Consider the following 16649-nt stretch of genomic DNA (forward strand, 5'->3'; position numbering starts at 1 on the left):
AAAAAAGAAAATATTTTGTTTGATTCTAATCTCAAAAATGTCTCGTTTTTCCTTTCGCATTTTGATTGTGCAAAAAAAAGATTAAATGTCCGATAGTTAGCCAAATATTTTTTTAATTCCGAAATCCGATTTTATGTGCATTTCAAATTTGTGAACATTTTTTTTTACTATTTCAATTGATACATACAAACATAATCGCCAACGTCAACTATAAAAGTGTGCCCGATACTACTGTGGAAATCCTTACATAAGGTGTCCGTCGCTAAAAAAATCTTCATTGCTATCCTGTGAATATTTGGTTAAAAGCGGTGATTTGTAAAAGGATTAATTTATTTTTCGATCAAAGGTAATTGTATTCCCTTTATAAATAGCGTTTAGGAACAATCACAAAAACATGTGCCTTAGAAATGCATAAAATTTTACAATAATACATACATACATATATTGATAACGAAATGTATATGGATTGGTATTATGACACTAAACAATCCTTGAACTATAAGGAGATTAGAAGTAGAGTGTAAGCACTTCATAATGTATTCGCATACTTGTTGCAACTCTGAGGTTCATCAATCACATTCCATGATTGAGAGGTGAATGGAATGTCGAAAATGGCGCATTCGTGTGAACCGAAAGAAAATGGAAATTGAATTGAGTCGTGTTGAGTCCGACGTGGTGAGTGGTCGTGTGGTAAATTAAGCTCGCGACTATCACATATTTTTGTGAAAAAATCATTTAAAAAACCAAAAAAAAAAATAAAAATATATAAAAATCAACAAAAAAAATTGCAAAAAGTAGCAAAAATCGAGCAAGTGTATAAAACGTAAGTAAAATTACAAAATAATGTAATCTTTATGTATAACCGATAAAGGTGAAATTCGATTGTGGCGTGGCATGGCGAAGCAAAGCTAAAGAAAAATGGTGGTCGTTTATGCACACGAGGTTTTCAAAAAGTAGGTTCGTGGGGGGACCGGAATAACACATATAAAATTGTTTGAAATTTAACTTTATATATTTATGGAAGGTGTTCGGATTTTATAACAATTTTTGTATTAAAATTAATTTCTTTTTCTTGTTATTCCCTATACTGAATAGCAATTGCCAGCGCCGCATTAGTACGAAACGTGTGTTTCTTGGGGTTGCCACTTTATTATTAGCATTTTAACATGAAAATTTTCCTGTACTATAATAATACTAAATAACTAATTTGTTTCTCTTTACAGTTCTTTTAAGTTTTTCTTTTGTGTAGATTTTTCTCTTCAACGTTATTGAAGAGAGCAATTGAAAGAAGCGTGCAAAGATAAATTGTATCCGACAGATAATAAAATGAATTCTGGAGGACCCAACTATCAAATGGCATCACTTTATGTTGGCGATTTACATCAGGATATCAACGAGGCTGGTTTATTTGAAAAATTTTCAACCGCTGGTCCGGTATTATCCATTCGAGTTTGCCGTGATGTAATTACACGTCGTTCACTGGGCTATGCCTATGTAAATTTCCAGCAACCAGCTGACGGTAAGATTTCAAAATATTTATGGTAGCGAAATATGAAGAGAAATTCCAAGACATTTTTCTTTAGTTTTTTTTTTTTTTTTTGGAAGATATAAGATGTTTATATTGCGAATAATCGATTTGATATGTAGTGGAAATGTAGTTTTTAAATTAGTGTGGTTATAGATTATGTGATCTGGCATTACTGTAGTTTTCACCACATGTGTCGGCCATTTTTAATTCCAGTATATGTATTTGTACCTGATTTACAGGCTATCATGGGGAAACAAAAGCAATTTTCTTTGTTTCCGTTTTACTTATGTTTTCATCATTAACTCTGGACCGTAGGTTATTTGAGTTATGACTCAGATATTTTTAGAAGTCAATATTTATTAATTACAAATTCAGTTGTTACGTATATTTATGTATATACATATGTATATACCATATGTTTTTATATTTGAAATTCCCTGAAAAAATGTCACGTATGCAGGATTCATGAATGATTTATTTTTCAACTTTCACTACTCTGGATTAGTTTACGTTATTTTTTTTTTACCTGGGGTTCATTGACTTCACATTGATATGTATTTATACTTATGTACATATATATATTTTTTATTTGAAAAACACTTTACCTAAACACGATTACATTTGTATTTAGATTGTGTATTTCGCATAGGGATATAGTTTTAATTAATATTTACGTTTTTTAAATTTTAGTGCAAATGCTACGTTGACACTTTCGCACGTGCTTTGCATGACAAGCACATCTGTGAAAAGAAATTTTACGATATGACTTAGTAATATCGTGATAAAGAGACATCGGTGCATGTTGTATGTGTTTACTGGTCACTGCCACAAACTTTTGAAAATCAGCCATTTAGTATTTATTTACATATATTGACATTTGCGAAGTATTTCGGGTGCACAATTTTTGCTTGAAGAATATTATGGAAAAAGGGAGGGAGGGAGGAAGCATATTAAACAGAATAATTTTAAAAAAGTTTGTAAAACTTTTGTAGAACAAGTATTGAAGAACAATTCAGGTATATTTTTTATTAGTATCACATGCATTTCTCGTAACGTAGTTTATGAGTTACCAAGTGCTCACGGACTATACAGAAAATGCAAGAGAAAGATCGCTTTACTTACCATGCTGTTCTAATTAAATCTTATTATACTTGGCATCATTAGTAAGCGAACAAAAGAAAACTTGCTTTAATAATATATTATTTGAATTACACAGTACAACAGCTAATCTGGGGGGTGAGAAATTCCAAGTCAGGGTGATGGTACTAGGTCAGTATAGTAAAACCCTCCAAAGGGTTTGGCGTTCGTATGTGTCATTTTTTTTTAAGACCTTTTAAATTTTTTCCTTATCTTGATGTTTTTTCGCTTAGTTGTAACATTTTGGCAAAAACGTAGTTTTTCAATTTGAGGAAAACGAAACTTTTTCTACCATTGAATTCCATTAATAACTAAAATATTTATTTTACTTTTTAACAGCGGAACGCGCGTTAGATACGATGAATTTTGATTTAATTCGTAACAAGCCTATACGCATTATGTGGTCACAGCGGGACCCATCTTTGCGTCGTTCGGGCGTGGGAAATGTCTTTATTAAAAATCTTGATAAAAGTATTGACAATAAAGCGATTTATGACACTTTTTCTGCGTTTGGCAACATATTGAGTTGTAAAGTTGCAACCGACGAAAAGGGCAATTCAAAAGGATATGGTTTCGTACATTTTGAAACCGAAGAATCAGCTAACACTTCGATAGAAAAGGTCAATGGCATGTTGTTAAATGCTAAAAAAGTCTACGTAGGTAAATTCATTCCACGCAAGGAACGCGAGAAGGAATTGGGAGAAAAAGCAAAACTGTTTACTAATGTGTACGTAAAGAATTTTGGAGAAGATTTTGATGACGAGAAGTTGAAGGAGTTATTTGAGCCTTTCGGAAAAATAACCAGCTATAAGGTAAGTTAAAACTATTTAGCATTATAAGCAAACATCAATATCTACAGCTTACTACCCATTGATTGTTTGGTAAACTTGCCAAAGGATTAAGATTTATGGCTGTAAAAGAAACAACCAGATTCTGTACTTACCATGTCGATGGATCCTTCAGATCACTTGACAAAAGTTGACGAATCACAAGTTTCCAATAAAGTGTACTATATAAATATAAAGTGGTCTAGGTCTCGAAAATTAAGAAAATTACACAGCTTACTACCCATTGATTGTTTGGTAAACTTGCCACAGGATTAAGATTTATGGCTGTAAAAGAAACAACCAGATTCTGTACTTACCATGTCGATGGATCCTCCAGATCACTTGACAAAAGTTGACGAATCACAGGTTTCCAATAAAGTGTACTATATAAATATAAATTGGTCTAGGTCTCGAAAATTAAGAAAATTACACAGCTTACTACCCATTGATTGTTTGGTAAACTTGCCAAAGGATTAAGATTTATGGCTGTAAAAGAAACAACCAGATTCTGTACTTACCATGTCGATGGATCCTCCAGATCACTTGACAAAAGTTGACGAATCACAGGTTTCCAATAAAGTGTACTATATAAATATAAATTGGTCTAGGTCTCGAAAATTAAGAAAATTACACAGCTTACTACCCATTGATTGTTTGGTAAACTTGCCAAAGGATTAAGATTTATGGCTGTAAAAGAAACAACCAGATTCTGTACTTACCATGTCGATGGATCCTCCAGATCACTTGACAAAAGTTGACGAATCACAGGTTTCCAATAAAGTGTACTATATAAATATAAATTGGTCTAGGTCTCGAAAATTAAGAAAATTACACAGCTTACTACCCATTGATTGTTTGGTAAACTTGCCAAAGGATTAAGATTTATGGCTGTAAAAGAAACAACCAGATTCTGTACTTACCATGTCGATGGATCCTCCAGATCACTTGACAAAAGTTGACGAATCACAGGTTTCCAATAAAGTGTACTATATAAATATAAATTGGTCTAGGTCTCGAAAATTAAGAAAATTACACAGCTTACTACCCATTGATTGTTTGGTAAACTTGCCACAGGATTAAGATTTATGGCTGTAAAAGAAACAACCAGATTCTGTACTTACCATGTCGATGGATCCTCCAGATCACTTGACAAAAGTTGACGAATCACAGGTTTCCAATAAAGTGTACTATATAAATATAAATTGGTCTAGGTCTCGAAAATTAAGAAAATTACACAGCTTACTACCCATTGATTGTTTGGTAAACTTGCCACAGGATTAAGATTTATGGCTGTAAAAGAAACAACCAGATTCTGTGCTTACCATGTCGATGGATCCTTCAGATCACTTGACAAAAGTTGAAGACTTACAGATATACTAGAGATGGAATTAATTGTTAAATTAAATGTATAAATGTAGTAATATAACCGATATGACCATGTTGCTTATATCTTCCACAGGTAATGGTTAAAGACGATGGGAAAAGTAAAGGTTTCGGCTTCGTAGCTTATGAGACCACCGAAGCAGCTGAAGCCGCTGTTGACGCGTTAAATGGAAAAGATATGGGCGAGGGTAAAGTGTTATATGTTGCTCGTGCACAGAAGAAAGCTGAACGCCAACAAGAACTGAAGCGCAAGTTCGAAGAATTAAAGAAGAAACGGCAAGAATCGGTATTTGGCGTTAATTTGTATGTTAAAAACTTGGATGACAGTGTAGATGATGAGCGTCTACGCAAAGAATTTTCGATGTATGGTACCATTACATCTGCCAAGGTTATGACCGATGAAGAGGGACGTTCCAAAGGTTTTGGATTTGTCTGCTTCATTTCGCCCAATGAAGCAACCTGTGCCGTCACTGAAGTGAATGGACGTGTGGTCGGTTCGAAGCCATTGTATGTAGCTTTGGCTCAACGTAAAGAAGACCGTAAAGCACATTTGGCATCACAATACATGCGTCATATGTCGGGTATGCGTATGCAACAATTAGGTCAAATATTCCAACCAAACGCCGCAGGCGGCTTTTTCGTACCAACCATGGCGCCAGGGCAACGTTTCTTTGGTCCACAAGTGACCCAACCGATTCGTAACACACCAAGATGGGCACCACAGGTGCGCCCTGCCGCTGGCGTACAAGGTGTCACACAGGCTGGCGCTGCAGCCGCTGCTGGTAGCTTCACAAATGCCGCCGCCATGGCAGCAACCGGTAACGCCCAGTTCCGCCCAGCAGCAGCCGCTGCCCGTGGCCAACCGCAGACAGTTCAAGGCGCGCACGCTGCAGCCGCCGCTGCCAACACAATGCGCAATACTGGCGCACGCGCTATCACAGGTCAGCAAACAGTCGCTGCGGGTAATATTCCAATGGCTGGAGCACCAATTACTGCAGGCGGTGCTCAGCAACGCGCTGCCAACTATAAATATACCGCCAACATGCGCAATCCACCTCCACAACCGGTCCAACAACAACCGCAAGTGCAGCCAATGCACCAGAAGGGTAAGTTACATTTTTGTTTTGTTAGTCGCATCATAAAATAACTAGAATTTATTGAAATAAACACAATATTTTGTTTTCTTTTAGGTCAAGAGAAGCTAATTGCTTCTTTATTGGCTAATGCCAAGCCACAGGAACAAAAACAAATTTTGGGTGAACGCTTGTATCCTATGATCGAGCGCATGCATCCACTTATGGCTGGCAAGATTACCGGAATGTTATTAGAGATAGAGAATTCCGAATTGTTGCACATGATAGAGGATCAAGATGCTTTGAAAGCCAAAGTTGAAGAAGCTGTTGCCGTTTTGCAGGTTCATCGTGTTGCTGAGCCAACTAATTAAAATACCTTTATGGAAATCACATCATGCTAGCCGAACTAAAAAGTTTCGTAATTTTAAATATGTTATTCATACTGCTTCTAGCCTCAACGTCAGAAAACACAGAAGTGGTCCTCATTATTCAATTCAGAACAAAAAACGTCAGGTAGATATGATATAAATATGTAATATTTTTTAAAAATTGAAAACTGAATAATGAGAACCACATCTAAAAAGTAATACCATTTAACATTCGCTGAAAATCTTTTGTCAACTTTCAACTTTCATGATTTTCCCCATAATAATTAAGATTCATGCCTTTTCGCTTCTGATTTCAGTTAATTACCTTTTCAATTCAACCAATCAAAACGCAAGCGTTTTTTAACATACAATCAATATAACATCCTAGCGAGTAATGCAAAGCTGCCAAGTGACGTGTACACAGTAATTTCAAAACTGTGTATTAAGATTATATGAAAATCAAGAACTAAAACTGAAAATGAAAAAATCAAAACTTGGAATAGAAGAAGAATTGAAACCAAGAATTCGGAAGGTGGCACGCCGAAAGAAACAAAAGCAAAACTGAAAACCAGCCACACTTGTGGTTTGAATTTTATAATTTCCTAAAATTGTAATAGTTTCATAATCTCTGGCGCGATGAGGTAATTTTAATATATTTTTTTTTTATAACCACCACCACCAACTACAACAACCATACTAAACTCATACAAGCATTGCAAACAATACCAAATTTTCATATTTTTCACTTGAATAAAAATTTGTTTTTGTCATTTACTTGAAGCAAATGCGTTTCAGTGTACATTTGTAATGGATTATAATTTGAAAGTTGCTCTATTTTGTAATGAATGCATTTGGTTGAATTGAAGAGAGTTTCATCTTCTATATACTTGAGAAGCGATTGGGCAGGCTTAGGTAAACAAAAGTAATTAACATGTATGTAAGAGAGAAATAATTGAAAAAATCAAACAAAAAAATTGCAAAAGCGTATGAAAAAATGAAAAATTTGGAGTGTGGTTATTCAAACAGATAAAAAATATTAATATCAACCGAAAAGAACGGCTCAGTTCTGTCATCCACTCTCTGAATGTAATAAAACAAACAAACAACATGAGAATAGAATTGCTTGTAAAAGAAAATATTGAATAGGGCGAAAAAGTAAACGTTCAATGATTTTTTGCTACTTTAAACAAATATAATAAAAATTGAAAATATATATACGTCAGACACAACCGCTGACAAGCAGAACTTAAAAATAAAAACAAAAAAAATCGCAAAATTAATATAAAAACGGTCCTAGCTGACCAGAAAAACACAATAAATATAATGAATGAAATAACTGAATTATAAATATACAACTTTTATCAAATATAAAAAACATAGTATGTGTAAGACCGTTGATAAATTTCAAAGTCGAACCGCGGGAATATTTTCAATTGCGCCCGATCAAATGTGTGGATGGGCATGCAAAATACAGGGTGGACCATAAGTCCCTTCATATTTGAATGTGTACGTGAGAGCGATGTCGGGTTAGGAAATGCAAGATTACGGTCGAAGCAAGGATTTTTCGATAATGAAAATTTAAAATAGTTTCCGAAAACCTTTGTCATGAACAACCTGAACTCGTATTACTGTACCCGAAAATCGGAACATCTTTTTAACCGCAATCCGAAATTCAAATATTGGGTAGTCGAAAAAGTATTTTCGTACTTCTAATCAAACTTCAACTTATTTTTTTTATATTGCAAAAATAAAAGCTTATTTATCTAGTTTTTCTCATTATTTAGGCATTAGGACACCTTTTGGTCCACCCTGAAGCAATGGTAAAAATTCAGTAATAAATCAATTCCAATATTGAACAATATTTTAACCGAACAATATAAAAATTTAATTATACCTATCTTGATCTGGTGAAATGAGAATTTAAATAAAATATAAACTTTTGGCATAAGTACATGTGTTTATGAGGAATTCCCGGGTTGAACAGTGGGTTAAAAGCCGAAACTAGTTTTTCGCACTGATTACAAACTTACTACACACATATGCACATACATTTGTATCTGCAAAATGAAGTCTTATACGTCAAATCGAGCACTTCTAGCTAAATTAGCTCAGCGATTGTATTCCTAATTTGTTTTTTTATATCGGAATTAAATAATTGCGTTTTATTATTTGATCATATATATTATTTAAACAAATTCACTCTATTTTTTTCTTACAAAGGTAACAACACTACAATAGACATTCGTAAAACAAAGCCAACAGTATTCAATAATACAAAAACAAATGTTTCCAAAAACGAATTATTTAAAATAAATATGTAGAAATTTCAATCCGGCGACAAATCTTATGTTTTTATTTATGTGTAAACGGATTATTCAATCTCTTGACAAAGTAGTGAAATTACTAAGTTTTTGAAATTTATATCCATCATTCGTCATTCCAATGACGATTAGATTTTCATAAACTGGGCAGATCCAAATTTTCATCATCCGGCGTTGGGAGGAACATTTTATGTTGCAATACCAACATACATATGTATGGGCATTTACACTAGCTGGTTCACCACAGACCAAAAATTTAAAAATACTAATATTGCATTATTTTTGCATATTTTCATAGGAAAATAATCCAATTTAATGCACATATGTACATTTTTTTAATACACATAACCCATTTGGATGTATACGAAGGCCAAGTCGCACAGGCTCTACTTTTCTCCTTTTATTCCTTTAAAGCTGTTAAACATTACTGTTGTTGTTACTCCTGATGGGCTCGATACTGGCTGTAACACCAAAATTTACACGGACTGTTACGGAAATCATTGAAATTGTTGCAGAATTGTCTTAGGGAGTCTACCTTATTACGAACCAAATTACTCGAGTGGCACAAATTATTGAAAATCGTGAAGTCACCAAAGACTTTTCATGCGAGTAGTCCATCCACCGCTGTTAAAGAAACAGTGCTTGAAAATTCTCGTGATGGCATCAGAGAGATAGCGGATATCGAAATCTCTCATGAACTTTTTAATAGACCTGCAAAAACGATGTTGAGTAGAAGTCGCAAATAAGTTGCTTGAACGTAGCTGAGGACCCTAGATTTATTAAACGCATCATTATTGATGTTGGATTAAACGTTGATATAGTATTTATATTGGCTTAAAAAAGGAAGTAGTGTGCAGGTAACAGACAGTAAGAAATACTTGGCAATTGAAGAAGTCTGGTAAGCTGTGCTACGAGGTCCCTGTGTGCGAGTGTGTTAATTGTGACACAGGATAGATCTGCAGATGCTATGCTAAGTGCGATACTTTAACATATACATATGTACGTACATATGTATGAATGTCTGTATTAGCTATAATATTATACATATGAACACATTTTTGTACGTTTGTAAAAAAAGTCTCTGGCGATGGTTGGCTTCACGGCTGCGTGAGCCTTTTCAATTTTGGCTACGATGTAATAAAGACTACAGCTATTCCCGTCATTTCGCCATTCATTAAAAAAATAAACCTGAGTACCTACCTCTCGGCATAAATTATTTGTTTTTTGCTGTCTGTCTTGCGAGTGTTGTTAGGTTATGATTTTGAGTACAAAAAATTGTTTATTTATGCATCCTGATGTGTGCACTCGACGGTTACTCGACCCCAACTACTTGTGGAACTTATGCTTACTCATTCGCATTAGGTGGCACATAAGTGCATATTCGCATGTGGAAACATTAGGACTTAGCGAGTTCAGGTAAACTTGGTGAATATGAACAATAAGAGAGTTAAACTCAGTTAAACTTACTGATCTTTGAGATCGACTGTAAACATAACAGTTGTGTTGGAATCGAAAAATTTTTAAACACTCAGGTTGCGGATTTGTTAAAATGAAATGATGTCGCAAAAGGACGTAGTGGGTTGCCGAGCTTTAGAAATTGTTACTGACGCGTCTCTTTCATATTATATTTCATCTGTAACAAACAACGCTTCCTTAACAGCCTCTGAATTCAGACGTTTGAAAGTCATCACACAAAAATTGCCAAGAGTAATTTGCATTTGTAGCATCCAGGATTATCTGCCAATTCGGAGATTTTTATGAATGTATGAAGTAGTAAGGCTTTCAACACCAAATACAACGCCGGATTTTACGTACATAAGTAAATATACTGTGTTATAGCGCATTCAAAGTCAGCCGAGCTCTTGCTTCTCGATCTGGATTCTTAAATTGTGCAGGCGAGTTTTATACACATCGTAATTATAATTTTTTATTCACTTCTCTTTTCATATCCGTGGATGTGCGTGCATATGTGCAGGGTGCAGGGTATTATTCGAAATGGTTGCAATTTTTGTTGCACTTCAGCACTTATGTAACACTTTCATTCCTAAGCATTTTGTGCTTTCGTTTTATTTGAATATTCTTTATGTGAGCTTTTTGATGGTAGTATTCCCCTATTCCCCAGCGTTATCTATGCCCCAGCGCCACCAACTACGCCTCCCTTTGCAATGTCAGCATAACGGTCCAGGCGAGAATAATCATCACAGTCATCAGATAGAACAGCGTGCTGCCAACATAAATGTGCAGGTTGCCATTCACCAACATGTATTTATGTGCAACATACATATACAATATAAAATATCGCAATACCCAGTAGGAAAATTTCTATGCTCAAGCATATACATATATACATATATATATATATGTATATAATCAGCGCTTTTCCACGGCGAATTTGACATAACATATTTCTGGAGCGATGTAGTGGTAGGATTTATTTTGTCGTGCAAAAGAAAAGCAAAAATAATATAATTCTGTTTTTTATTAATTAAAAACTCTAACATAAGCTTCAGTCGCCAGGTATACATAATATATATATTATACTATATACTCGTTTTAAGTCAAGTTAAAAATAGAACTGTATTTTACCTTTCATGTTAGTCCAAATGTGACTAGTTCATAGATAGCCTATATTTGGTCGGCTCTATAGTAGAAAGCTTCCGGGCATTTTCACATCCTTACATACCTGTGTACGGATTTACGTCCATATGTGCATAGGTGTATTAGTGGCATGTGAGAGATGCTGCAATGGCGAGGCTTCAATTGCAATTTAAGTGCAGTTTTGTATGCGTGCATTTGTGTGTAACAACCAAACCAAGAGCATCGCATCGTACAGCTGGGAGTTGTGTGGTGTTAAGTGAAGTGGTTTGCGCAGTGTTGCCCGTTCTGGCTTCAATTAATGCCTTAAAATAATCCGAGATGCATGCCTGCAGCTATATTTGTTTTTGTTTTTATTCTATGCAAGCGTGCGTACAAATCATGAACCAACAGCGGATGAAGTGGCATTTTGCCATGCTTCAAGGTGGAGCAGGCCAAGCAGAAACACCAGCAAGTGGAAATACAAGCATACACACACACGTGCCACAGTTTGGAATAAGTACATCGCGTTCTAGTTGGTGTAGGATTTGACTGGAGCTCGTGGCGTATTATTATAATGGCCATGGTTCAACAAGGGGAGTGCGGAGTTCTTACATAAAGCCAGATGATGCACCACTTATTTATGCAATTCAAATTAACGGTAGCAACTGCTGAGCAATGAAACTGGGCGTTTGTATGACCAATACATTGTTTAACTACAATAGTTACTATAATACATATACATTATATATGAATGTATGTACACATATATTTAGAGTTTAGAATTCTACACAATGAATACATGAATACATTCTATACTCTAAAATAAATTACAGATAAAGTTATTCCGCTGCATCAGGTAAATTTGGACGATATGAGCCCATTGCCTGACAAAGTATGTTTTAGGTGTGTCTAGAGTGCGTTAGATCTCTAAAATAAAAATGTTTACAATTTGAACCATTGACCCAGGTGCACATGCATATGTATGTGTGTGATCTCATGTTTGCTTCCTGCTCATTCACGTAGTGTCTTGCTATCGTGCGCCCCGACCCCTCAGTTCGACAATACATTTGCCTTTCAAGGCATCACACGCTGCTCATCAATTTGTGGCTTTCATCTTTCAACAAATCATTCATATTTATTTCCATTTCATACAGCCTTGCTGTTCTCGAAAGTAGTTCATTTACAAACTCTCCAGACTTGCTTCGCTGCAGAAGTTTATGTAACCGTTTGAAGTTTCCATGGGCATGAGGCGTTACAATGTCTGATATATTACATGTGTCTGTTGTTTTTATTTGCCGTTGTTGTTGGTGTTCTATTTGTGTCTTCTCTTCCAATTCACTGCTGCACCTACCGTGGAGGTTATGGTGCGTCAACATCTGTACGCGTGTGTGTATAGATTGCATGTTTGTAAATTGTCCATAGGCGCAGCATAATATAGTATAAGATATTGTAAGCCTTATTGAACACATTAGCTATTTCGTATTTGGCAGTAACTCAGTCTATGTTAAATTTCGCTGATATCCCAATAAATTAAGTCACAGTCTTCCAAATGCAAGGAAACCACTTAAAAGTTTCATTAAATTTGTTCATATAATATCTAATCTATTCTCTTTTTTAGATATTTTGATTGAATTGGAAAACTTTTGAGAATAAAAAGCATTAAGATTAATGGAATACAGTTAGCTGTAATAACAAGGGTTCAAAAAAAAATTATTAAAAAGCAAGTAAGAAAAGGCTAAGTTCGGTTGCAACCGAACATTGTATTTTCTTGCAACTTTTAAGATTCGAGAGAGAGGGGGTCATTGTATTTTGGAGGGCAGCAGACGGGCATTAAAGGCAGCGAAGAGCGAGCTGAGGATCAGATCTGGACTGCCTAATGGTCAAAAAGAATTATCAAACAAACATTGGATAATACCAACGAAAACTATTCATTTATGGACAAAATGTTCGAATTTAAAAGTTTTGGACTTGGAATAAATAGAAGGATACTCGGAAATCCTCCCACACCCTATTTCAACACCCTCACTTAGGAGAAAGAATCATTTCGACGTTTTTCTCCTCAAAAACCGGCGAAATGGGGTCACAATTTTAATTTTCTAAATTTCTGGGTAAATTCAAATTTAAAATTTCTTTAATAAAAATATGCTCCATGCGATTCTGCAAATTTCTGCATTTTTAAATTTTCACTACAACCAGTAGTTTTGGAGTTATAAGCATTTTTGTATTCGGCGGCTGCTTGCTACATGCTCCTGGTCGCCTGGTAGAAATCTGAGATTTGGACACCAAATTGAACCGCAATTTTTTCTGCAGCGGCGGCGGATGCACTACATTTACATTATTTGCATGGTGGGTATAGCATACTCAACGGGGCGAAATAGGGAGCACGGATGCGGCCATATGCAATGCCCGGAAACAGGAAAAGGCCTTCGACAGGAAATGGAATAACGGAACCGCACTCCCGGACCGAAATCCCAACCGGAAACGGACACTCAACCGGAAGTAAAATAACGGTGCCATACTTCCGGTCCGAATACCAAACAGAAAGTGACCGGCCGGAACAAATGTTTTCGGCCGGAAGTGAAACAACGGTGTCATACTTCCGGTTCAAATACTAAACCGGAAGTATCAAACGAGAAACGGGAGTTGTCGACCGGTAATAGGATAACAATACTATATTTCCAGGAATCCGGATCAAAACTTCTGGTTCGAATATGCACCTGTTTCCGGTTGAGTTATTGAACCGGAAGTACGGTACCAATGTCACACTTCCGGTCGAGAAAATCGGTTTTCGATTTAATACTTCCGGTCCGAACACTAGTACCGTTATTCCACTTCCGGTCGAGATCCTATGCCCGCTTCCGTATTCCCAATTTCGCCCTTTTGTGTATGCATTGTATATGCGCATCCGTGTACCCGATTGGGCCCCTTTACATACGCTATACCCATCATACAAATTTGTAGTGCATCCGCCGCCGCTGCAGAAAAAATTGCATTCAATTTGGTGCCAAAATCTGACATTTCTACCAGGCGACCAGGAGCATGTAGTTAGCAGCCACCGAATACAAAAATGCTTATAACTCCTAAACTACTGGTTGTAGAGAAAATATATAAATGCAGAAATTCGCAGAATCGCATGGAGCATATTTTTATTAAAGAAATTTTAAATTTGAGTTTACCCAGAAATTAATAAAATTTAAATTGTGTCCTAAATCGCCGGTTTTTAAAGAAATTAGGCATTTTGAATACATTATTTAGTTAAGGAACGCGGTTAAAGCTCTGTAACGAAAATATTGAGGTTACAAGAAAAAAATTGCTCTCCTCGATTTGCTTCATATCATTTAAAACATTCAAGCAAATCCTTCAATTGGATAGATCAGTTCTTCATTTGGGAAGCTAAGAATATCTGGAGTAATAATAAAGGCTCGATTTTTTCAGAGTTTTACAGTAAATCTCGTAAGAAACTTCTTTCCAGCATGAAATCACCGTCCTTTTTCTCGTCATCCTGTTCATTTATATATCTATCTCGCTTAGTTGAACAAAACTATAATACTCTGTAGCAACTGGTTGCAAGAGTATAAAAACAGTCTCGTCCATGGATTGGTTTCTTTCATAATACAATTTCGCCCAACTGCTGCCGGCGGTGTTAGTCAAATAACACATCATGCCTGAGACAGACGGCAAATACAAACACAATGCTCAATTGAAATTCTGTGTGCACCAGGTGCTTGCACTTATTTGGAAGAAGGGTTCACTATGAATTTGCAAGCAAAAAAATAGACAAAAACTACAAAAAGTATACTAGATACATATGTATATTCATATACATACTATTCACACATGACGGTGCCTAGTTGTTTTAGCTGCACTAATCCATGTGTATAAACACGCTTCGAGTTTGGAGGACAGTATTGAATATTGACCCCTGCAGTCTTTGCTTGCGGACTTTTATAGTTGTACAACAAAAATTGTTGCACAAAATGCATTGGCTAAATGAAAAGCAGCAAAAAGTCGTTACTTTTTCGATTGCTGCAATGCAGCCTAATGTGAAAAAATGCATATCTAGTGTGTAGTTATGTATGTGTTTGGGCAGCAGTTCGCACATGAACATTCGTGATATGTTTGAGAGAAAAGGAACAACTCTCTGTGTGTTTAGTTTTGATGGGATTTGTCTTGCAACAATGAATGGTTGTTCTCCTCACTCATTTTGCATATTTTACCTCGATTGATACCATCTGTGTTCACTGAAACCAAATTATTATTTTTTTAAATTTAAATTTCAACTAATAATTTTATTTGTATTTTAGAGGCGCCTATTTATAATAATAATTCATTGGGCATCTCAGTAGTGCGCTGAGTCGCCGAGAAAAAAATATCAAACCTATTTTTGCTTCAAATTCATACTCGACACATTTATTGCATGCTTATTTATAAATTTGTACAGGCCTATAGGCTGTATTATCACTTAATAAGGACATGCACGTTTACACGCAATCACACAACAACGGCGAACAAGCTCTCCAGAAACTATGTCGAACAAGCAAAAACAAAGAATGCTCAGTTTACACGGTGGCCTGTTATGTTCTCATTGTCTATTCATTATCAGCAACATTGACACAAGCATGTTCAGCATTTACTCATGACAAATGAGTGAATAAATATGGTTCATTTATTTCCTCTTCATATTTTCCTGTCTGCTTAATGAGCTTCTCTCTTGCGTAGGGTGGTGTATACGAGGATTCTCACTTCACTAGGATGCGTCAATATTAAAGTGACTGCGAAAGTTCACGCTTGCTACACACTCGTGCCGTTTTACTATTCTAACCCAATGTTGCGCATACGCTCCGTAGTTCGCCTCTTGAGGCTGCGTATGCACCATATGCTTCATTCCGGAAACGGATACGGAAATGAAGCATGAGCTTCATCAATTAACCCGAAAACTTCATCATACTTGTCGGCTCTTGAATTGGTACACTTAAGTATATACACATGTATACATATACATTGTCCGTATACTTGTTTGTATGTTTGACAGAACATTTACAGACGTGTGCGAAAGCAAGCGCAGAGTTAACAACAAGAACACATATATTTTCACATACTTGTAAAAATCCAGTACGAATATGTGTGTGTTTGTTTGTGCACAATTAGTGTTCTTATGCGATGCGCTGGCGCTAATTTGTTTGCTCGACTTTCATTCATTCAGATTTATTTGTAATATTTGCGCAAAAGTTTGAGCATCTCGGCTGCTCCATTAAGCATGGGAAGTAAGTTTGAAAAGTGTTTACAAACATACATACACGCATTGTAATTGGCATATTATATGGACGAACGCTAAGAGAGGACAATTTAAGACAAACAAGGATTGTTTTCATCTCTATTGCATATTTTATTAGTTATTAGTTACATAAATGTATTTTTTATAAAAAAAAATATTG

At 35.7% G+C, this 16649-nt stretch overlaps 1 protein-coding gene and 2 long non-coding RNA genes across 5 annotated transcripts; 2 read left to right on the top strand and 1 right to left on the bottom strand.

Moving 5' to 3' along the window:
• The first annotated feature begins 646 nt into the window (after positions 1–646).
• Positions 647–8264, top strand: LOC126754807 (polyadenylate-binding protein). 3 transcript variants are annotated; one of them, XR_007666425.1, is made up of 6 exons: positions 647–823; positions 1224–1519; positions 3005–3477; positions 4952–5981; positions 6066–6461; positions 6634–8264. XR_007666425.1 is itself a non-coding variant. In XM_050466958.1 (6 exons), exons 2-5 carry the CDS (start codon positions 1327–1329, stop codon positions 6317–6319), a joined length of 1950 nt encoding a protein of 649 aa, XP_050322915.1. In that variant the 5' UTR covers positions 647–823; positions 1224–1326; the 3' UTR covers positions 6320–6361; positions 6634–8264. The 3 variants fall into 3 exon arrangements, 2 of the variants coding, with proteins under 2 accessions (XP_050322915.1, XP_050322914.1); XM_050466958.1 differs by having other exon boundaries at positions 6066–6361; XM_050466957.1 differs by having other exon boundaries at positions 6066–8264.
• LOC126754826 (uncharacterized) lies at positions 3488–4674 on the top strand. Its single transcript, XR_007666426.1, has 2 exons — positions 3488–3657; positions 3859–4674. It is a non-coding gene; the product is annotated as an uncharacterized LOC126754826 (long non-coding RNA).
• LOC126754827 (uncharacterized) lies at positions 7151–10841 on the bottom strand. The gene is made up of 2 exons (XR_007666427.1): positions 10453–10841; positions 7151–10374 (listed from the first exon to the last, which is right to left on the bottom strand). It is a non-coding gene; the product is annotated as an uncharacterized LOC126754827 (long non-coding RNA).
• Between the last annotated feature and the right edge of the window lie 5808 nt (positions 10842–16649).

Source organism: Bactrocera neohumeralis, chromosome 4 (assembly GCF_024586455.1).
Source record: "Bactrocera neohumeralis isolate Rockhampton chromosome 4, APGP_CSIRO_Bneo_wtdbg2-racon-allhic-juicebox.fasta_v2, whole genome shotgun sequence".
Classification (NCBI taxonomy): Eukaryota; Metazoa; Arthropoda; class Insecta; order Diptera; family Tephritidae; genus Bactrocera; species Bactrocera neohumeralis.